This window comes from Cynocephalus volans, chromosome 12 (assembly GCF_027409185.1).
Source record: "Cynocephalus volans isolate mCynVol1 chromosome 12, mCynVol1.pri, whole genome shotgun sequence".
NCBI lineage: Eukaryota > Metazoa > Chordata > Mammalia > Dermoptera > Cynocephalidae > Cynocephalus > Cynocephalus volans.
Window position 1 is genome coordinate 85,452,021 of NC_084471.1, and position 24,969 is coordinate 85,476,989.

The 24,969-nt window shown below is 34.1% G+C and overlaps 1 protein-coding gene across 1 annotated transcript in view; it reads right to left on the reverse strand.

The window, feature by feature from the left end:
* Positions 1 to 24,969, reverse strand: part of CCDC91 (coiled-coil domain containing 91) — a 367,928-nt gene that overhangs the window by 100,200 nt on the left and 242,759 nt on the right. The window contains exons 9-11 of the mRNA XM_063075363.1: positions 13,876 to 13,968; positions 13,712 to 13,780; positions 8,504 to 8,680 (exon numbers count right to left, since the gene is read on the reverse strand). Coding sequence (XP_062931433.1) covers positions 8,504 to 8,680; positions 13,712 to 13,780; positions 13,876 to 13,968 — 339 coding nt within the window. The remainder of the gene's footprint in view (positions 1 to 8,503; positions 8,681 to 13,711; positions 13,781 to 13,875; positions 13,969 to 24,969) is intronic.

Consider the following 24,969-nt stretch of genomic DNA (forward strand, 5'->3'; position numbering starts at 1 on the left):
AAAAAGTTGGTTTTTGGAAAAGATAAATAAAATTGACAAACCATTAGCATGGCTAACAAAAAAAAGAAGAGAGAAGACTCAAAGAACAAAAATTAGAAATGAAAAAGGCGATACTACAACTGATTCATCCGAAATACAAGGAATCATTCGAGACTACTATAAACAACTATACGCCAACAAATTTGAAAATCTGGAGGAAATGGATAAATTTCTGGACACACACAAGCTCCCAAAACTGAACCATGAAGACGTAGAAAATTTGAACAGACCAATAACAATAAAGGAGATTGAAGCTGTTATCAGAAGGCTCCCAACAAAGAAAAGCCCAGGACCAGATGGATTCACAGCAGAATTTTACCAAACATTCAAAGAGGAATTGACACCGATTCTTTACAAACTATTCCAAAAGACTGAAACAGACACAAATCTCCCAAACTCATTCTATGAAGCAAACATCATCCTGATACCAAAACCAGGTAAAGATATAACCAAAAAGAAAACTACAGGCCGATATACTTGATGACTATAGATGCAAAAATCCTCACTAAAATACTAGCAAACAGAATACAGCAACACATACGTAAAATTATTCACCACGATCAAGTGGGATTCATCCCAGGGATGCAAGGTTGGTTCAACATATGCAAATCAATAAATGTGATACACCATATTAATAAAGTCAAACACAAGGACCATATGATCATCTCTATAGATGCTGAAAAAGCATTTGATAAAGTTCAGCACTCATTCATGACAAAGACCCTCTATAAGTTAGGTATAGAGGGAAAGTATCTCAACATAATTAAAGCCATATATGCCAAACCCACTGCCAATATCATCCTGAATGGGGAAAAGCTGAAAGCTTTTCCTTTAAGAACAGGAACTAGACAAGGATGCCCACTCTCACCACTCCTATTCAACATAGTGTTGGAAGTACTAGCGAGAGCAATCAGAGAAGAGAAGCAAATAAAGGGCATCCAGATTGGAAAAGATGAAGTCAAACTGTCCCTGTTTGCAGATGACATGATCCTATATATCGAACAGCCTAAAACCTGTACAAAAAAACTGCTGGAATTGATAAATGATTTCAGCACCCTAGCAGGATACAAAATCAACACACAAAAATCAGTAGCATTTCTTTTCTCCAATAGTGAACATGCAGAACGAGAAATCAAGAAAGCCTGCCCATTTACAATAGCCACCAAAAAAATAAAATACTTAGGAAGTGAGTTAACCAAGGAGGTGAAAAATCTCTATAATGAGAACTACAAACCACTGCTGAGAGAAATTAGAGAGGATACAAGAAGATGGAAAGATATCCCATGCTCTTGGATTGGAAGAATCAACATAGTGAAAATGTCCATACTACCCAAAGTGATATACAAATTCAATGCAATCCCAATCAAAATTCCAAAGACATTTTTCTCAGAAATGGAAAGAACTATCTAGACATTTACATGGAATAATAAAAGACCACGCATAGCCAAAGCAATGCTGAGCAAAAAAAATAAAGCTGGAGGCATAACACTACCCGACTTTAAGCTATACTACAAAGCTAAAATAACCAAAACAGTACGGTACTGGCATAAAAACAGACACACTGATCAATGGAATAGAATAGAGAATCCAGAAATCAACCCACACACTTACTGCCATCTGATCTTTGACAAAGGCACCAAGCCTATTCACTGGGGAAGGGACTGCCTCTTCAGCAAATGGTGCTGGGAGAACTGGATATCCATATGCAGGAGAAGGAAACTACTAAAATCAACTCAAAATGGATTAAGGATTTAAATATACACCCTGAAACAATAACACTTCTTAAAGAAAACATAGGAGAAACACTTCAGAAAATATGACTGGACACAGACTTCATGAATACGACCCCAAAAGCACGGGCAACCAAAGGAAAAATAAGCAAATGGGATTACATTAAACTAAAGAGCTTCTGCACAGGAAAAGAAACAATTAACAGAGTTAAAAGACAACCAACAGAGTGGGAGAAAATATTTGCAAAATATACATCTGACAAAGGATTAATATCCCAAATATATAAAGAACTCTAACAACTTTACAAGAAAAAAACAAGCAACCCAATTAAAAAATGGGCAAAAGAGCTAAGTAGGCATTTCTTTAAGGAAGATATACAAATGGCCAACAGACATATGAAAAAATGCTCAACATCACTCAGCATCCGGGAAATGCAAATCAAAACCACACTGAGATACCATCTAACCCCAGTTAGGATGGCTAAAATCCTAAAGACTCTGAAGGATAAATGCTGGCGAGGTTGCGGAGAAAAAGGAACTCTCATACATTGTTGGTGGGACTGCAAAATGGTGCAGCCTCTATGGAAAATGGTATGGAGGTTCCTTAAACAATTGCAGATAGATCTACCATATGACCCAGCTATCCCACTGCTGGGAATATACCCAGAGGAATGGAAATCATCAAGTCGAAGGTATACCTGTTCCCCCATGTTCATCGCAGCACTCTTTACAATAGCCAAGAGCTGGAACCAGCCCAAATGTCCATCATCTGATGAGTGGATATGGATAATGTGGTATATCTACACAATTGAATAGTACTCAGTCATAAAAAACGAATGAAATACTGCCATTTGCAACAACATGGATGGACCTTTAGAGAATTATATTCAGTGAAACAAGTCAGGCACAGAAAGAGAAATACCACATGTTCTCACTTATTGGTGGGAGCTAAAAATTAATATATAAATTCACACACACACACACACACACACACACACACACACACACACACACAAAACCCAGGGGGGTGGGAAGAATATATAACAACCACAATTACTTGAAGTTGATACGACAAGCAAACAGAGGGGACATCGGTGGGGGGGAGGGGGGAAAGGAGGAGGGAGGGAGGTTTTGGTGATGGGCAACAATAATCAGCCACAAAGTATATCAACAAAATAAAATTTAAAAAAAAAATAAAAGACAGTCTCTTCAATATATGGTGCTGGGAAATCTGGATATCCATATGCAGGAGAATGAAACTAGACCTGTACCTTTCACCATATACCAAAATCAACTGAAAGTGGATTAAAGATTTAAACCTAAGACCTGAAAGTATAAAATTCCTAAGAGAAAACTCAGGGGAAACAGTTTGGGAAGGTGGACTGGGCAAAGATTTTATGAATAAGACCCCAAAAGCACAGATAACAGAAAAATGTAAACAAATGGGATTACATTAAACTAAAAAGCTTCTGCTCAGCAATGGAAACAGTTAACAGAGTGAACAGACAACCTACAGAATGGGAGAAAATACTTGCAAACTATGCATCTGAGAAGTGATTAATATCGAGAATATACAAGGAACCCAAAAAACTTAACAGTTGAAAAAAAAAACAAGTAACCTGATTAAAAAATGGGCAAAAGAGCCAAATAGGAATTTCTCAAAGGAAGATACACAAATGATCAATAGACACATGAACAACTATAGATAGAAATGCCATATAATCCAGCAATCCCACTGCTGGGTATGTACACAAAGGAATGGAAATTGAAGGGATACCTACACTCCCATTTTTACCGCAGCTCTATTTACAATAACAAAGAGTTGGAACCAACCTAAATGTCCATTGATGGATGACCGTTTAAGGAAAATGCTGCATATACACTCAATGGAATACTACTATGACATAAAGAAGAATGAAATTCTGTCATTCACAGCAACATGAATAAACTTAGAGAAAATTATATCACGTGAAATAAGCCAGGCACAGAGAGAATTACCACCTGTACAACTCATATGTAGAAGCTAAAAAAAACAAATAAAAAAAGAAGGAAAGAAAGATACAAAAATCAAAATAATATGTTGAATTTTCAAAAGGAGAGAAAATGACTGAGGTTACCGGATGTGAGAAAGAGGGAGGTGGAAGAGGGCTTAGCAAGAAATTGGTAAAGGGCCACAAAAAATGATTACATTGAATAATGTTGAACATACTAATTATCCTGATTTGAGCATCACATATTTCACACAGGTATTGAAATTTAACACTGTACTCCACAGATATGTATAATCAATTATATTTCAATAAAAATAAAAAAATAAAAGTTAATGGAGCAGTCCTTGAAAAATTCTAGGGCTAATTTCTGAAAAGCACATATACACATAAAATATAGGATAAGGGCTTATAAATCTAGAGGATGGTCTCTGTTAGTTTTCGGAATATAATTATAATAGCAGATTAAAGTCTTTGCCTATTATGTCCTCTCAGTGGTATCTGTTGACTGTATTTGTTTTTTCTGTCTATAGATCATATCCTTCCTGTTTCATTGTACATCTGATAATTCTTTTGTTGTTGATAAAAACTGTACATTTAAAGTAATGTAATATAGCCACTCAAGAAATCAGATCTCCTCCATGCCCTGCAAATTACTTACTGATGTTTCTGATGCAGTTGTTTTTGCTGTCTGTTTGTTTAGGATCTTTTCTTGTAATTTTTCTGGACTAATTCTGTGAAGTCTATATTCCTTGCCATGTGTAGCCACTGAAATCTCTTACGGATTAACACAGTGGTCAGCTAACAGTCAGAGTTCCTTAAATACCTTGAACCAACAAATCTTCCATGCTCTTCCAAGGGGCTCTGTTAATTGGGACACACCTTCAGTACTCTGGCAGTTTACAACTCTACCTTAGCCTTCATGTCCTGCATGCATAGAATCAAAAGTCAGCAAAAGATAGGCCCTTAGTTCTGTCCTTGGCAAGTGTGTGACCTTCATGAACTACAGAAGTACTTCAAAAGTTAGAGCTTTTCAAATCCACCTATGGTGATCACATTTCCCACCCAGATTTTCCTTTATTTGGTCATCCTCTTATTTGCCCCAACTGGATCTCCGTAACATGCAGCTGGGAAGATAAACAATTGCTACTTATTGTTTCTGACAAATATCTTGGAGATAGGGCTTTTCCCACTACGTGAGGCTTGAATCAGGTCAAATATCAAAAAGGCTTGCAAATGGAAGCTTTGCAGGAAGCTATTAAACAGGTTAAATAGTAACAATTCTCTGAGAATACAGCTTTTGTGGAGTTCCAAAACTGGTCTTTCCCCTCCAGTGGCTTCTACATTTTGCATTTGCAGTTACTGTGGTTATCAGGCTACTAATTTTTAAAAATACTATGGAGCTGGGGAGACAGAATGGAAACAGAGCAAGTTAAAGCTCTCCAAAGCTTGCTGTTGTTAGTGGGATTTAACCATTTTTCTTGAATAAACATTTGGACTGTTGTTAGCCTTTGGTTAATATCCAGAGTTCTAAGAAAGTTGGTTTAGACAATTTTTGCTAGGGTTTTCCATTGCCTTCTTGTAGATGATAATTTGTGGAGATCCTTAGTCCACTATTTCAGAATTCTTGTTTAGACTCTTCCTTTCAAGGAGTATCAATATGTGCCCAACTTCTTTTCAGTACCTTTAATCTATAGATCAATCTATTTGGAATTCATTTTACTATAGAGAGTCCAGAAGAAAATGGGGAGCCTGTTGCAATTATCTTTAATCTTTTCTGGGCTAATTAGTAAGATACCTGAAAATTTAACAAAAGCTATGTATCACTATTGTGGAAACAAACTCAGCAAGGAAGCACCCTCAAACACTTGGAGGGTTAGAGAGCCAGGTGTTTATTATGCTAGTGGGACCAGATGGGCTCATGACCTGAAATCGTGGTCCCCAAACCTATATCTGACAAGGCTTTTTATAGGCAGACTGTTCCAGGGCTCTTTATACATTTTTTTTTTTTTCTTTTCTCAGCAGTTTAGCTAGCATATGCGGTTGTGCAGATAAGCTCTTGTTACAAAAGCCAAAAGAGCAAGCATTGATTTATAGCCAGAGCAAGCAAACATAGTTTCAAGGACAAGATATTACTTCTAAAACAAAGCAGGCCTGTGAGAAAATTATCTCAAACTACTGGAGCGGGCATATATAGTTTCAAGGACAAAAAAGGTTTATGAGAAAGTTACTTTTACATTTTCCAAAACCATCTCTGCAGAAAAATCTGTACATATATGCAGTTTTGTATAATTTCAATAAATACACAGACTATATAGGACCCCATCCATGGAACCCAGATTAAAAACCTTGATTTGCTAAGGTTCATCTTCTCCTACCTAATATGTAATACTATTTTTACAGATTTGTAAATTACAGAAAAATTGGGTCTATTTCTGGATTCTGCTCTTTTCCATTGGTCCTCTTAACTATCTATTCCCTTAACAATAACATACAGTTTTATATACCAAGGATCTTTCTGCCTCAAAGGATTTGTACTGGCTATGCCTCTAAAACACTCTTCCTGACTGAAACACTCTTTCCCAAAGAAAGTTTGCCTTTTCACAAGGCAAACTCCTCACATCAACATCAGTGCAGGCCTTACCTTAAATGCTTACTCTTTAGAGGGCTCTTACCTGACTACTCTCTTTGTATATTAGTGCCCTCACTCTCTAGCTCTTTACACAATTTTATTTTTCACGACACTGATCACTACTTGACATTGTATTATTTACTTTCCTATTCAACTTCTTCACAAGAAGGCAGGAAAATTTTTCCCCCACTATTTTGTCCCCAGAAATAAGTACAATGCCTGACACATAGCAGGCAATCAATTCAAATATTAATGTAAAACATCAAACAGTAAGTTTGACCATAGCAATTTGTTTGCTTATCCTGCTGGTCTAAATAAGTAAAAGAGATTTGAGCTTCATTTGGCTCCCATAACAATACCACACAGTTTTATACACCAAGAAAAATAATTTACTTGACAATTTACTAAAACAGCACTAAGAAGATTTAAGGGGATAATGGGATGATGATTATTTGGTTATAGTAACATCAACCACATGAAAATGAAAGGAGTGAGATATTTAAAGAAGACATTTGAGTGCATTTGATACTATCACCTCATTTTTGTAATCCTGAATTCTCTCTGCTGTAGATATTCCCTGTTCAACTTTCTCAGCCACATGGCAATTAAACATACACACACTCACATGATCTCTAGCATAACATGCAGACATTTGTAAGAAAATAAATATAATTTGTTTATTCAAAACGTGCTTGAATTATCTTCACCATACTCTGAACCTGTAGAGGAAAAAGGTATATCACATATTTCAGTGTTTCCTGTAGACTGCTGATAAACCAGCAGAGACATGTGCTCTTTAAGGTATATATTTTTCCATTTGGGTGATGAATGTGTTCTGATTTATTCATGCCCTCTTGCCCAATTGCATGGTGAATAATGGCCCACATTTATGTGTGGTTAGAGGAGTAGCGCAGTTACAAAAATTTTTTTCAGATTAATTCTCCTAACTAAGAACTTAAACAATGATTTTGAACACACTGGCATGGAATTCCAATCAATCGAACTGATAGATGTTTACACATCTCACACAATAGGTGCTCAATGAATATCTTTTGGTACGGTAATATTTTTTGGTATAGCTTACAGTAAGAATTAGAAGGGAATCATTAACAGAAAAAAAGCAAGGTAACAAAAAAGAAAAGATGTGTTACTACAATACTGTTATCTTCCAATAGATGCACAGATCTGTATAAGCTTTATAATAAATAGGAAACTACATGTTCTTGAGAATAAACTTAAGAGACATCTTCAAAAAATGTAACATTTATCCTGGATATTACAAACATTGAGATTTTTAGGCTTTAAGATTAGTTAATGAGTTCTCAAAAGTTAGTCATTACAGTTCCATTTATAACACAGGTTTGAGTGAATAAGGGTAGTATATGTAACACTTTTACTATATGAAGAAACTTTCTTTGAATATTATTTTTTGCTTTTTATATGTGCTTAAAGGAAGATTTAGTCAAGTATCTCTGCCTACGTAAAGAAAAAGACTAAATCCAAGTAAAATAGCCATGCAAATTCAATTATGGAAAATGAAACTAAGGTAGAGTTTTTAATTGTTCAGATAAGTAATCAAAAGTTGTTTTGTACATAGGGCATGCTTGTGGATCAGTATACATCCTTTATGAGACCATAGAAAATATGTGGGAAGTTTTAATAATTGTTGCTACCAGTTAAAGTTATATAAATATACAAATTAGACATAAATTAATTGAATCAACCTTTTTCTACACAAATATACTATTTTGTATTCTGTGTGTGTGTGTGTGTGTGTGTGTGTGTGTGTGTGTGTGTGTGTGCTGTATCTATAAAAAGAAAAAACAGGAGGCTTAATTTAGTTGCAGTGACTGAACATAAATTTAGATTCTGACCTTTTCGAAAATAGAGTAAAAAGGTAAGTAATAAGCTACTGAGTTTTCAATAGCAGAAAGATGAAAACACATTGAAATATTAAAAGTTATTAGTTCAAAATAGTAACATCAAATAAAAAAAAATTAAATACTGGTATGTCCACTAAGGTGATAATAGGTAAGGCAAAATAATATAACAGTACTTCGTTTTGAGAAATATAAGAAAAAAAGAAATGTTTACAAAGAGTTAATTTTACTAACCTGACTTATTTTTCTTTGCTCTTGTATAGCTTTTTGAATTGCCTGAGATACATTTTCTTGATCTTTTGCATGTTCTGTCCTCCATAATTCCCTTTCTTCAGCATGAGCTTTTTCCAAATTTCTTCTTTCTTCTTCTATGGCTTTTAAAACTGCATCCTTCATCGCTTCTTTCTCAAGCTTCAAAACAAATAATAACCAAAACGAAAATACTTGAAAAAGTAACTATACAATAATTCTCTGAATAAGAGATTTGGTTAATCTAGAAGACATAAAACTTTTATCCTATAAGGTTTAATTCTGATATTGCTGGTCTTATGCATATTAAATAATTGCTATAAGATAAAAGCTATTATGCTTTTTTATACAAATATTCCTCCTCATTTCCATGGCATTTCTAAACTTCAAAGAAATCAAGCTGTAGCTGAAAGTAGCAGATTTCAATATGTGCATATATAATCCCCTTACAATCTTAAAAATAATTTAGAATGTCAAAGAGCCTTTGTTTATGTTGTTATAAATACTAATACTCACCATTAGAAATTCAAATCAAGAAAATATTTATTAATTCATTTAAATTAATAACATTAAATTCATTATTTAAACAAACAATATATTTTATGAAAAATAACCATATTTTCCAAAGTAAAAAAAGTGAGAATGGAATTTGTTACCTATTTGTAAACATCTTTAACCTCCATAATTTCTGACAATAGAAGACAGCTAGATTCTTATATCTGACTTCTGTATTAAATCTGTAAAGATTTTTTTTTTTAAGCATATACAGAAAATCCAGTCTCACAAAGATACGTAGTAGAAAAAGAAGGAGTATCTTTTTGTTGGCAGTTCAGATAACTGTAGGGATTTTTGATGATTTCACATCACAACTTGACAGGAGGTAGTTTTTTTGTTTTAAAATTTTTTTTTAATTTTAACATTTACTTGTACATATTTGTGGGGTATGGTGTGTTGTTTCTATACATGCATACACTGCACTTAGGGTAGATAGCACAATTTTGTACCCATTAGTCCACCATTTCTTCTCCCCCTCAACCCCCTTCCCCACACAGCCTCTGGTAATGAGTATTCTACTACAAGAAATACTTTACAGGTGAAGTGAGTTACTTTCAGGCAGCATATTGTTGGTTCTTGCTTTATAATCCTTTAAGCCACTCTGTCTTTTAATTGGAGCATTTAATCCATATACAAGTAGAGTTATTAGTGATATACAGGGACTTGTTAATGCCATTTTGTTCCTTTCTTTTCAGTTGTTTTGTTGATCCTTTTTTCCAATCTTACTGTCTTCCTTGTTGGTTGAGTGATTTTTCTCTAGCAGTGTATTTTGATTTCTCTCTTTATTTTGAGTATATCTCTTATATGCTTTTGTGTTACGGTTACCATGAGCCTTACAGAAATCATGTTAGAGTTACAACAGATTATATTAGACTAATAACAACTGAACTTTGATGTCTAAGAGGAAAGAAAAAACCAAAGCAAATTCTATACTTGTGGCATCATCCTCCCACTTTTTGACAATTTGTTGTTTCAAGTTACATCTTTTAATATTGCCTATCTCTCATATGGCTGTTGAATATGTTAGTGTCTTGTTAGGTTTGTCCTTAATTCTTCATACCAAGGATGAAAGTGGTTTATTCATCACCATTACAACATTGGAGTATTTTGAGGTTCTATGTGAACTTACTTTACTAATGAATTATGTACCTTCAAATGTTTTCTTGGTGCTCCTTACTGTCGTTTTCTTTCCCACTGAAGAACTCCCTTTAGCATTTCTTGCAAGGCTGGTCTAGTGTTGATGAATTTCCTTAGCTCTTGTTTGTCTGGAAAAGACTTTATTTCTCCTTCATATTTGAAGGTGAGTTTTGCTGCATACAGAATTCTTGGCTGACAGTCTTTTTTCTTCAGCACTTTAAATAAATCATCCCATTCTCTTCTGGCCTGTAAGATTTCTACTGAGAAATTCACTGAGAGACGTATTGGGGCTCCACTGAATGTTACGTTTCTTTTCTGTTGTTGCTTTAAGTATTCTTTGTCTTTGGTTTTTGATAATTTGATTGCAATGTACTTTGGAGTGTTCCTCCTTGGATTGAATTTGATTGGGTACCTCTGAGCTTCCTGTGCCTGGATGATGTCATCTTTCTCTATATTTGGGAAATTTTCAGCCATTATTTTCTCAAGTATGCCTTCTACATCTCTTCCTTTTTCCTCTCCTTCAGGTATGCTAATTATGTAGCAGTTATTTTGTTTGAGGGAGTCCCATATTTGCTGTATTTCTGTTTCATTTTTTCTTATTCTTTTTGCTTCTCTGATTTGATAATTTCATATGTTCTATCTTCAAGTTCACCGATTCTTTCCTCTGATTAGGTCTGCTGTGGAACTTTCTATCGAGTTTTTCAGTTCAGGTGATGAATTCTTTATTTCTAGAATATTATTATTATTATTGTTGTTGTTGTTGTTGTTATTATTATTATTATTATTGATTCAATTCCTTTGTCAAGTTTCTCATTCTGCTCCTGGACTGTTTTCCAGACACCATATAATTTTCTATCTGTTTTTCTTGTGACTCTGAAAATCCTTAAGAGGATTATTCTGAATTCTATGTCAGACATTGCATAAATCCACTATCCCTCTGGGTCCATCGCTGGTGCTTCATTTGCTGGTGTCATATTTCTCTGTTCTTTCTAGATCTTTGTCTCTTTACATTGATACATGGGCATTTGAGGCAACTGCTACCTCTTCTAGGATTTATAGGTGTTCCTTGGTGGTGTCAATCCTTTACTAGTTGATATCAAAGATTTGTCTCTAGTCTGTGGTTTTGGTTAATCCCAAATTTAGGGGAACTTCCTGTGGGGAGCAGCCCTTGAGCTCTGTGGTTGTACTAGATTGTTGCTTCGCTGCTGATTCTCTAGGGAAGGTCTTTTTGTGTGGATGAAATTCTAATTGTCAGCCTTTTAATCACTTCTAAGTCTTGTGAGGTCAGACACACCTGGGCTATGTAGAAATTCTGGCCTGGGACTGAATCTTCCCAGCAAACTGTGCGCCCTGCAATTCTATCAACCTGACCTATTTCCACTGAGTGGGTTTATGCCAATCAAAAGGCAGATCAGCGACCCACTCTGCACCCCAATGTTCTCTGATGGGCCAGCCTCTCTCCCTCACTCCAAACACTTCCTCTGGGAAAGGCCAGAGGAAGTGTTTGGGAGGGTGTTTTGGAAGTGTTTAGAAGTGTTTGGGAGGCAAGGGTTCCTCGTGATGACTCATCAGCCTCTGAGAGGTTCCTTAGGTTGCCTGCAGCCCCTGACTCCTATATGGGTCCATGTGAACTCTGTCAGTGGCCTGGGGGCTGATATGGTGCTCTCCAAGGACCTCATCTCCCGTGCAGACTCCAGGCTACTTCACACAAAGGCTCCTGCTATATGTGCTGCAGCTTCTTCCCACCTCTCAAAGGGCCAATCCTGATGTGACCAGGGCTTGAAATAGTTGGAACAGCTTTTTCTTCCTCTCGCTGTGGCTTCTCCCACCTTCACAAACTCCGCGGGTCTCTTGTCCTCTTCCTCTGAGCTCCAGTGGTCTCGGGTTGGCAGTCTTTGCTTTTTAATAGTTTAAAATTGGCCAACTGTGGGAGAAAGTGGAGGTTGGGACTGTCTATTCCACCATCTTGAGAGAGAGAAGTAATCATTAATTATTAGTTGCAATAATAAAAATGTAACTGTGTCAATTGAAATTTTCATACTCTGTTACATTATAACCCTTTTTTGCACGCGGAACAAATGCTTTATTGATGCATGATTTTTTAACTATTATTATTTGGAAAACATTAATTCATTCAGTTACACATCTTCTCCGGATTTGACACATTTCTTTATATCATTACATAAAGAAATCACATTTGTTAATATCACCATCAATCTCATCCAGAAAGTCTTTAAGTTTTGGAAAGCAGATACATATTTCCAAAATTCTAATTTTTGCCTTAAAGCATCCAAACTCTATTCCAAAGAAACAGTACTACTTTCCACTTTATTCCTGAATCCTTAGTTATGAGTTCACAGTTTGACCTTCCTTTTATATCATCCACACCAAACATATATATTGATTCCATCTCCTATTTCTAGAATTTGTCTATTTTTTTCCTTTCCAAGCTACTACTATTAGCCTATTTCTACCACTCTCCATCTCTTAACCAGACTGCTGATGCACTCTATTAATTCTTTTCCTGCCTCTATATTTTGCTGTCTTTAATTTCCCACAAATTTATGTCAATACCATTTATTTCACACCTATGCTAGAACCTTTCACTATGTCTCCCTTACCTATGGAATGAAGTTCAAACTCAATTCAGAATGCTAACCTTCCTTTAAGGCTAATTACAAATGTAATTTATTGTTTAAAAACTTCTGTGATGTGAATACCTTATCTACACACACATAATAATAATTTAATATATTCCTCTTTGCCTTATTGGTATATAAGTAATATTTTTTATTTATTTTATTTATTTTATTATTTTATTTTTTAAAAGACGACCTTGGCTTGTGTTGTCAGCACCAAGCTCAGCCAGTGAGCCAACCAGCCATCCCTATATAGGATCTAAACCCACGGCTTTGGTGTTATCAGTACTGCACTCTCCCAAGTGAGCCACGGGCCGGCCCCTAAGTAACATTTTTAAAATTTCTTTGTAAATTCTTTAAGAAAATGGCAAAATCACATCCCTGGCACAGTGATATACACATATGAGATATTCAATATTTGTTTTCTAAATTTAATTTTAAATCTCAAACTCAAAAGGGAGTGCTATAAGTGTATTTGTTTTATTTCAATGAATATACTATTTAGATGAGTTATTTTAAACTTGGCTTTAGAAATCACTTACCTTGGTATACACACACAAACACACACACACACCACATACCTATCAAATATCAGGTGGATATTAGTGTCCTAACATATATGTTCTTTTTAACAAATAATTAATAATCTATATTGTAAAGCATTTCAGTGGCATGATAATCTTATGTAATATGAATTTAACGATAATGTGAATAGTCATATCCTAAGTTTAAGAGGAATAATAAGAAAGAAAAAAACTTTCTAATTTTTCTGGAATGAAACATTATACCAAAGTAGATTGACAATACCGTTAATGAATTCAATTTTTAAATTCCACTAACCCATTATTAAATATGAAAATACCTTTGCAGCAGATTTCAACGCCTCTTTATTTCTTTGCCTTTCTTCCTCCAAACATTTTTGCAATATTTCCTGTAAATGACAGGACAGTTGGGAAGATACTAAATGTAATATTTAAGGTAACAGAAAATATTCTTTCCACACTCTGAGAACACTTATAGTATTACCTTCTGTTCTTGAGACTGCTGAGCCAAAACTTCCTTTATTTTTTCTTTAAATAGTTCCTTCTCTGTATCTAGCATTTCAAGGAGCCTCTGATGCTACAAGGAAAGATAACTGGATTATGACTATGGTTCTGAGATAGATAATCAACAAAGATAACAGCTGTAGAATTCATGTGCTCAGTAGTATTGGAGTAGTTACTGCAGGAAACCATGGGAAGTTTGCTAAAACAAAGGCTTCGGAGTCAAAAACACTGAATTCTCCTTTCTCCAATAATGAGCTAAGATACATTTTTAGCCCCCAAGTTCAACAAAGTATATGAGATGAGATCTAATGTAAGAACTACTCCAAATTGGAAAAAACAAATATGGGAAGTGGGAGTAGAAAGAGGACAGAAATTCACAATATGGGGTTACTAAGATGTAGCAATTAATCAGGCAGAGAAGATAAGAGAGAAGAATGAGTAAAGATGAATGAGAGCTGCAGTTTGGGTATCTGGAAAAATGGGGATGTCCTAACAAGACAAAAGGAAGAGTAGCAGGATTGAGAACAATAAAGCTAATTGTTTGGTTTTGAAAATGTTGAATTAAAGATCTCAATGGAATACTGTTCAACAATCTGCTGAAGTATTAGGTTACAGTTTAGAAGAGAGGTCATGAGTAGTAAATTATAGATCTGACAAGAAAATGTAATATATCCTAGACTAAAAATTTTTGCTTAACTTTTCATTTGTCGAGGACTCATTTTATGGATTATCTTATTGAAGTTAACTATCAAGGGAGAAGAATTAGAAATCAGACCACAGCACATAATTCATTAAACTAGAACTTGAAAAGAAAAGAAAAATTAAAGCTGTCAGACTTCTACTTAAAAACTAAGAGAACATTATATTTCCTTCTCCTTCTGATTTCATCATGATGAAGGACAGTACAAACCTTACTTACTAAGAGTGAGCTGTAATGACATCCTACCCATATATGGATACATAAACAAGGTTACCTTATAAAAGCTTTCTGTAGATATTTAAAACTTTTTTTATACAGGCCTTTCTACTTATAGGGAAACTAGTTGTAGAATTGAAACCAAAATCTAAAGTAAGTTGTTATTTATCTTTGCTTATGGGAAAGCAAACAAACAAACAAACAAACAAAAAACCTACAAGAAGCATACTTTGATATTTGATCATAGAACACTTAGAAGCGTTCCCATGCAAAATACAATCAATTATTTTAAAGAAGGTATTTTTTGTTTCCAATCTAAAATGCACACACATTTCCTCATTGTTATCTACTGAAAATAAAGGATTTTCACGTAAGAATTTAGTTTCTCAGTTCATACTAACTTTTTGATCTGGTGTTCTAGATCTCTGAATGGACAAGAAAGATAAACCAGCAAGTTGAAAGCATACTTTCCTCAATGGCATGTGAAATTTTCAAATTTTAACAATTCTTTTTCAGATTATTCTACAAAGCTAAAACTATTTTATTATACAGTATGTGCTGTTCACAATGGCAACCTGGTCTTTTCAGAAAATTGCCTTTATATTATTTTTTCAGAACTATGTGTATACCAGAAAGATCCAACAATTCTAAATTTGTTTATACCTAATAACATAGCCTCATATGATATAAAGCAAAAATTGAGAGAACTACAAGGAAAAACTGACAGTCCCACTCATTATAACACATTTCACTCAATAATCAATGAATCAAGGTAATGAAAAATCAGTATGGTAACAAAAGTTAAACATAACAGGCTTGATTAATGGATATATATCAACAGTATAACCAATAGTTGGAAAATACATACTCTTTTTAAGCATACATTAAATATTTATAAAAAATGAATAGTAAGACATTATTACATTTCAAAGATTCATTATTGTGTGTCTGTGTATAAATACTTCACAAGTATACTTCAAAAAGCTCATGGCAAATTGGAAATAAATAATAACATGTCTATTTCCATGAAGTATTTGAAGATCCCTCATATATGAAATTCTCTGACAACAATGTAATAATTAGGAATCAATAATGAACAGTAACTGAAAAATGTCATACTTGTAATTATTCAAAAATCTAAATGAAATTCAGTACTGTATAAGACACACTTATTAGTCACAGTCAACCACAGCACAGAACAAGTCCAGGCCATCCCTGGCATGGGCAGAGCATTTCTCTGGATAACCTAATATAAAGACAAGCAATCAAAAATGTATTCTCTGCGGGTAAGCAGGCCTCAAGAAAGGCAAGAAGAGCGGAAGGAAATAAACCAGCCAAGCTCATTTATTTCTTCTCAACTCACCAATCACACAAGGAATTTTTCCTTCACCGGGTAAAGAGTGAGTGAGAGATAGAGATGTCCAGAAATATTTCTCCAGCAAAGGTAACTACATATGGAAACAAAGATGTGTGCAATAATATTTATGACAATGCATAAGTACATTTTTCTTTACAGAAGAATTCACCGGTAGATTATCCATCGTGTAAAGGTCACTAGCCTTTAAACAGTAAACTCCAATATTTTCATATACTAACATTGAATTGAACTGAATCTATACTCAACTTCTTGGGTTTTTTCCTAACATATATGTAATTTCTTCATAGCAAATTCAATAATGTCTTTTTCCAACAATGTTGTATGTAAATAAATATAATATTAGAAAAAGCATTCCTATTTCAGACCGTGAACTCCTTTAGGGCAGTAAATATATCTGCTTTTGTAAATCATACAAGGATGTGCTGAGAATGACCTTGAGATAAGATAGAATAAATCCTATATGTTAGGGACTATTATCATTAAGTTCATAAGTCAAAACACTCATTGTAACTATTTCTTCCCATTGTTCTATTTTCACCCTCTCTTAAGAAGCCATCAGCTTGTTCTTTGGCCTTCATGAAATCACAAGCCTAAACTGTGTTTTTAAGATTACGGTTTTTAATCACATTATTTCTCACTGCTATTAGAAATAGCTAATGTAAGATGAAAAGTAATACATGTCTGTAACATTATTAAAAGATAAAATTTATAATAGTCTTTCCTAAATTACCTTATTAAAACATCAAACAAGCCAAATTTTTGGAAGGCTAGAAAAAAATTCCTGATAAAATATACTACATAGAATGAAATGATTTAATATCAGAAAAGTAAAGCCAAAAAAGTTTCCACTGAAAGGTTCTATGAGATATCTTCCTAAAATATATTTACAGATTGACTACAAAGGGACATGAGGTAATTTTTTGGGTGCCATGGAAATGGTCTTTATCTTGATATAGGTGGTAATCGCAAAATTCTGTAAGTCTGTCAAAACTCACAGAATGGTATAACCATAATGGGTGAATTCTCCTCTTTATGAATATTTCAATAAATCTGAAGAAAAAATACATATGCAGTTTAAGTAACTTAATTTTTTCTCATACTATTTCTGTATACTCATAATACCCTTACTTTCTCTGCCATTCAAAAGCCAATCTTTCAAGTCCCACTAAAATATCACATCTTTTATGAAGCCTTCCCTGAAAACTCAGGAATATTGACTGCTCTTTTATCTGTAATTCCAGAGCAGTCTGTTTCTATCACTAGTGTTTTGTTTATTGTGTTATAATTCATTTATATCTGTCTCCCATGATAAGGTTATTAGCTTCTTAAAGGCAGAGAATGTTTTATATTTTTTGAAAGTCTTTTTAGTACAATCCTGGCATACTGAAGGTTCTCAAATTAAGTTTATGACAGCATTATAGATATTTGTGTTCAAGAGAAGTTCTAACAGTTATCAAAATGACTGCCTAAAGACAAAAAAAGAATATTGTATTAATACTCAACTCTGATAAAAACTAGCAACTATCTTTTTCTGAATCATGATGGGGGAAAAAAAAAGTAGTGGTCACCCAAAAATTGTAAACAAACATTATTGGGAAACTAATTAAATAACTCCCCTAAGTGCAACCTGACCAGTGCTTTAACAAGGTTACAGTTTGAACCACACCAATCATCTGGTTTGCAAGATTTCCTGCTGGACATCAACACCAACCACTCATTAGACCAAAAACCACCTTGGGAAATAGCTGTGGCTAAGATTTACACAGACCAGTAATGGACTAAATTACTGGTTCAGTGGAAAAACAGGTCACAAGCATATATAACATGACAGAAATTAGAAGGTCAATAAAAAGATTTATATATCAGACTCCCTGCCCCACTCCTCAAAATTTAGCTGAGTTTTAAGACTGAATTTGTTAGAAGACTTATGAAAGGTCTAGCTGCTCTCTAACAGCAACTTTATAATTATGCTAAAATGCAGATTTGGTAAACAACATCTTGGGAAAGATTATCACATCCTTAATATCTTGTAGATAGGAAATGTAGTAATCATATCAAACACCTTGGACATATTTCCTTAAAAGACTATCTATCCATCTAGAGAGAGAATGTAGAAAATAAAAAGACAATGCCTTTCTCCTCCATATACAGGAAATATGTATTTCCTAGATGAGAAGAAAAATTTCAACATTTTATTTACTGCAGTCACATAAAATACATATTTTAAAATACAATATACTGCATTCCCTCCACCCAAAATAAACTACATTTCTATGAAGTATATGAGGGCACACAGTAATCACTGTGAATAATCACAAAAGAGCAAAATATGTAGTGAAAAAAATATTAAGTACTAACATCAATAAAAGACAGATTACTTGACAAACAAACAACAGTGTTCAGCCCTGGAACTGATCAGTTTATACTAAGTGTCAATTGTTTTCAAATTCTGTCCTGCAGAGTGCTACATCCCATCCCCATTTCAACTGGAGCCACTATGCCTTTACTGGTCTTATTTATAAGAGTGGTCTTTAATAGAAGCTTTTAATCCAAGAAAATATTTGATATTTGAAATAAATTTGCAAAGCTGCTAAAATTGATAATGAAAACATATATTTAGACTTTTGGTTTCAGCTCTGACATGTCAAGAGCTTGGAAGTCTTCGCTCCTCCAATCCTGACACAAGAAAAAAACTGAACAAATTGAAGATCACTGATGTCTCTTAGACCCAACAGAACTATCCTGGGCAAACTGCTACCTCAAAATCCAGAGAAACAGGAAAATCCAGTGAAACATAACCAAGATCGGTTTACTTAGAACAGAGGCTGCTGAGACATAAACTGGCAGGAATGATTAAATAATAATTTTGAGGAATTGCTGAAGGCTAGCGAGGATGAGTATGAGAGTGAGAACTCCCGAGGACCAAAGTCCTAAGACCAATCAAGACCCTAAGGAGGTCCTCACACTTCTATGGGTTTTCCCTCCAGGAATCCCATCAGGACCTCACTGTGAAGAAACAAGAAAGTTCTTCTCAAGCCTCTGGCAAGGAGAAGAGAAAAGTAAGCACTGTGAAATATGCCCCGAGCATCCTCCCTAACTAAGGCCTATTCTTCAGTTGAAAAGACTTTTTCAGAACCTTATCTCACCTGAGGAAAAAGCACTACCAAGATTTCAGCTCTAACCATCCTGTCTCACATAACCGAGGGAGGAAGCTGATATACATTTGTGAGGGTCACAGACTCACTGAGATTCCATCATAAGATTATAGGATGTTTCCTCTGCCCAATACCTTACCTCCAATAGGGATCTGGCATATTAATAGTAGGTAACAGCTGAAAGAGCTATAAGACTCTATCCAAGGAGGAGTTCTCAGGGAAGCCAAAGACAACAGAGAGAGAAAAACAAGGGTACCTAAACTTGAACCCTGATAATTTACTACAACAGAAAACATTATACACAGCCCACTTCTAGCCAAATTAACATAAAACCTCCCACTGAAAGTATTTACCTCAGTTCCTATTATGTAATATATCACGTTGGTCTTTTAACAAAAAACTATAAGGAAGGCATGCTAAAAGACTAAAATGTCTGAAAGAGCAAAAAAGCATCAGAACCAGTTTCAGATATGACAGACTTTTTTGGGATTTCCAGACTGGGAATTTAAAATAACAATAATTAATATGTTGTGGAATCTAATGGGAAAAGTAGAAAACAAACAAGAACAGATGAATGATGTACAAGCAGAAACTTAAAGACTCAAAAGGAAATGCTAGAAATTATAAAGAAAAGAAGAATGTCTTTGATGGGCTTGTCAGCAGACTCAACATGACCAAAGAAAGAATCATAAACATAAAAATAGGTCAATAAAAACTTCCCAGATTTAGTCCAAAAATTTATATTTATAACAAAAATGAAAAACAAAACAAAACAACATTAAAGAACAGACCATAACAGCCAAGAACTGTGAGACAATTTTAAAAAGTGTAACATATGTGCAATTGAAATACCAAAAGGAGAAGAAACACAGAATGAACAGAAGAAATATTTGGAGTAACTATGGCCAAAAATTTCTAAAATTATTGACAAACACCAAATCACAGATACAGGAAGCTTAGAGAACACTAAGCAGGATAAATCCCAGATAATCTATACCTAGGTGCTTGTATCATACTCAAACTGCAAAAAATCAAAGAAAAAGTGGAATCTAGAAAAAAAGCCAGAGGTACAAAACACCTTATTATAGGGGGAAAGACTCAGAATTACTGTAGACTTCTCTTCAGAAAAACCATGTATTAAAAAAAAAATAAAAAGAATAGAGTGAAACATTTAAAGCGTTGAAAGAAAAAAAAAATAACCAAGAAGAGTAGAGATTTGCCATACCACATATTAAGATATACCACATTGTAATAAAACATAGTAATAAAAATATTACTGTATTGATGCAACAATAAACAGACTAATGGAACAGAAGAGGAAGTTCAGAGACAGACCTATGCATATATAGCAACTTAATATATCATAAACAAGCACCATGAAATTATGTAAAGGGTACAATTACTTCAATTGTTCTCAAACTGTAGCATGTATCAGAATCACATGGAGAGTAGTTAAAACAGATTGATGGGCCCAAGTACAGTTTCTAACTCAGCAGGTCTGGGGTAGTGCTGCAGAACTTGCATTTCTAACAAGCGCCAAGGTGATGCTGATATTGAAGCTGCTGGTCCAGGGACCATATGTCCAGAACCACTGTCTTGCTGAGTTCTCAGGTGTCAGAGTAGCCAATTAAGAATGAACCAAAATGAAAGTAACAAGGAAGTCTTCAGTCACTGCTATAGAATAAGCAGGAAGCTAAAAGCAGAGAAAGCACTCATTCCTCTCTGTTCCATTTTCCCCATGGAAAAAAGAGCACACAAGTTGAAGGTCAGATGGATCAGCACAAACATGGGGGTGATCTCTCTGCTGCAGGAGCCCCAAACAAAAGTTTCCAGCAGTTTTATGGACCCTGGGGCTAAATACAAAGAAAAGGAGAAGGCTAGAAGTGAAAAATACTGAATACTGAATCAGAGTGGGGACAAATGTCTATAGGGTTTCCCACTCTTCCCTCCAATTAGGAGGCCTCAGCATAAGTGCCTGGAGAAGACCTCTGTCAAAAGCCTCAGATAAAAAGACCTAAAAACAAAGGAGCCTGAGCTAGGAATGGAAATATATGAAGAACATGGCCAGCCAGTACTTGATTGCAACTCCATTCAAAGACACCAAGTCTGGTGTGGGAGAGGAGTATTTACCTGTAGGTAAAGCCTTTGGAAGTGCCTATGGTCAGGCCAGAAACAGCACACACAGATTTTTAACCAGAAGCTGAGGACCTAACGTATATGCTACTAGGAAAAGTGAGTCACTTTAGGGAGGAAAATAAAAATAGATATTGGACCTTTATCTATCATATATAAAGTTAAACTCTACAACTTCATCCACAGGAATAAAATACCAAAATGTGAAAGGCAAAATTATAAAGTTAATAGAAAAAAATGTACAAGAAAATCTTTGGCTATAGGAATTCTTGAAGAAAACAGTACAAACCACAAGGTAGAAATCAATTGGGTTATATCAAAATTAGAGATTTTGTTTAGCATAGGTAAGGTTAGTGTTCACCTTACAGATGAAAGAAATTTATCTAAAACCTTCTAGGGATTAATACTTCCATTTACAAAGAGCCCCTGAAAATTGATGAGAAAATAGTTGAACTTAAATAAGAAAAAAAAAAAAAAAAGGCTAATAAACAGGAAATTTATTGAAAAGATAATCCCCAAAGATAACAAACTTATGATAAAAAATACAAGTTAAGAATGAGGTATCACTTATTAAAAGAGTAAAAAATGAGAAAATGGATAATGCCAAGTGTTTGGGGGGAGACTGGAATGTAGAAATTTCCGTGCATTGCTGGTCAGACAGTATCCTGTCACTACCATTCTGAAGAAAAAATTGACAGTCTTAAATGAAATATATGCATAACTCATTATCTAGCAATTACCTTCTTAGATGGAAATGATGATAGGTTTTGGATAGATAGATAGATGGATGGATGAAACAATGGATGGATCGATGGATAGACAGACAGACAGATGTATGGGCAGATGGACATAATTTTTTTACCTCACGCTAAACCATAAGGGCACATAAAAATTTTTTGGGTTGGTGAGGAGTTAAGAGACAACTTTACTGTCTATTACTGGGAGAGTGGATAAAAAAAAATGGTAGATGGGAGATTCATGAATTCCTCAATCTAGAAAATGAATTAGATATATACATAGTAATAATATAAGATTTATATGTACACATAACAACAGTTTTGGATTTTAAAATATGTTTAAGTGGATCTCAAAAGAATAGTCCTTAGTGGAAAAAAGCCACAAACAGAATGAGTTCTATACATATCATTTTTGTAATATAAAAATGAGTGTACACAAAATAACAACACACAGGTTACAAGAACACATTCAAATAATGCATTCAAATAAATAACATGCTTAGAGCATGTACACATTATATGATGCAATTGCACATGCTTTTTCAGATAGGCTACTTGTGTCAAGTCTGTTAATTTTATAATCCTCACTTTAATCTTCACTTCAGTTACCTATTCATTTCCTCTTTCATTGCCACGCATACTATCAAAATGTTATATAGACTTTACAATAGTTAAGATAGATGGGGAACTCATAAATCTTTGAAAAAAATTATGAGATACCTAATGGATCGCCATTTCTTAAAACAGACCTTGAAAGCAGTTCAAATGAGAATTTAAATACAGATTATTTTAAATTATTGATTCCAATAATCTTTGTGGCCACTGAAATAATGCTTTCTTTTAGTTGAATGTACAGGTAATAAACCTATGTTTCATCTAACATCAAACTTCTGCTTAATGGGCCATAATCATAAGGTAGTAAACATAATAAATAACTTTCCAACAGAATTATTACATGCCCTATTTGATAGAGAATCCACCAAGTATAAAGAACTTTCTCAGGCCTTATATTTCCATCAAAATTGTTATTTAAAACGGGACATACCTTATTTTAAACTGCTGAGCAAAGAAACAAAAATTTAGTGGGTGGAAATTAATTTTCAAGATAACTTTTCTACAATAAGCAGCTACTTTACTATAATTTCTGCTACCTATTTTCAATATGTTTTCTTCTAAAATATAATAAAAGAATTTCACAATAAATTTCTTCAAACCAAAGCATTAATTTTATCCAGAATGGATATTTTAAAGAAAATATCAATCTTTCTGAAGGAAAACATCCACGATATTGGTTTATATGAATAAAGTCTTGGGTTTTTGTTTGTGTTTTTAAGTTGTCGACATAAAGATAACAGGAATTCAAGAATACTTCAAAAAGTTTGTGAAAAAAATAGAATTAAGAGATAATATGAGGATTTCCATGAACTTTTTAAAGTACCCTTATAGTTTTTAAAAATATTCTCATTAAGGACTGCAGTAAATAGCCCACTACTACATAAAATGTTATCTTATCATGTCCTTAAATTTACTAAAAAGTGTTACTGTACCTGGACAAATGAAGATATTCTAAATCAAGAATGATAACATCAATTATAGTCACACCCAGTTCTATCTGGACCTCAATTAGAAAGTGCAGAATTAAACTCAGTTTCTAGAATCACAAATCTTGGGATCAGAAATCAGCTTAAAGAACACTTAATTCGACTATTCACCTAATGCTTGAAACCCCTCCACAAATTATCATTAAATGATTGTCCATGGTATAATTAGGTTACTCCAGAGAATGGAAATTTGCTACCTCAAGCAAAAACTGCTCATTCACTACCTGTTTATATTAGGTTGAGCCATATAAAGTAGCTAATTTATATATATAAATGGTCTAATATGCTGATTTCATACCAGTGTAATACAATTAATTTCACCTTAATACAACTTTGTATTTTCATGTTGAGTTAAAATTCCCTCTAGTTCAATACATTGACCCTAGTTCTGTAATGATCCAAAAATGTGTCTAGTCATTTTTCCATATAACAACATTCCAAATAGGCAATTTACCTCAAGTGCCTTCAAATGTTCTTCACACTATATATCTTCATGTCCCTTCAATTCTGTATTCACTCTCCTTTAAACATGTTCCAGTTTGAACATAATCTTTTGAAAGTACGACACCCAGAACTAAAAGGAATTATGTAATATAAATTCAAATTAGAATTGACATCTCCCCTCTTCCTATTTTTTTAAAAAGTAAATTTCAATTACATGAGATTAAAATTACATTAGTTTTTAGAACTTTCAAAATTTACTGTTAAATAAAACAGTAAATATTAAATACATGTTGTATGACTACATTTGACTCCTCCTAATCCTCTACTGATGCAGAAGTTTTCAGCCTCACTCTGCCAGCCTTCTAAAATACTTTATGACTTTATGTCATATACAGATGCAAAAATATGCTTTCAATACTTTCATCCCAATCACTGATAACCATACTGAGCAGAATAAGGATGCAGATAGCACTGTGTGTCACTCCCCTATAGACCTTTCCTCTAAGGGGATATTAATCCACACATTGATATACTTGGCATGATCATTTAGCTGATGATTTCTCTAATGTCCTTGCCCTCATACATTTCATACTTTTGTTCAAAAGGCTTTTGTGAGAGACTTAATTTATTAAAGTTTAGATAATTTGTCCTTCTCCATTTCCCTGACTGTACTATCCTAGCAAATATGTCAGAAAGTTAAGCTTAGCCTG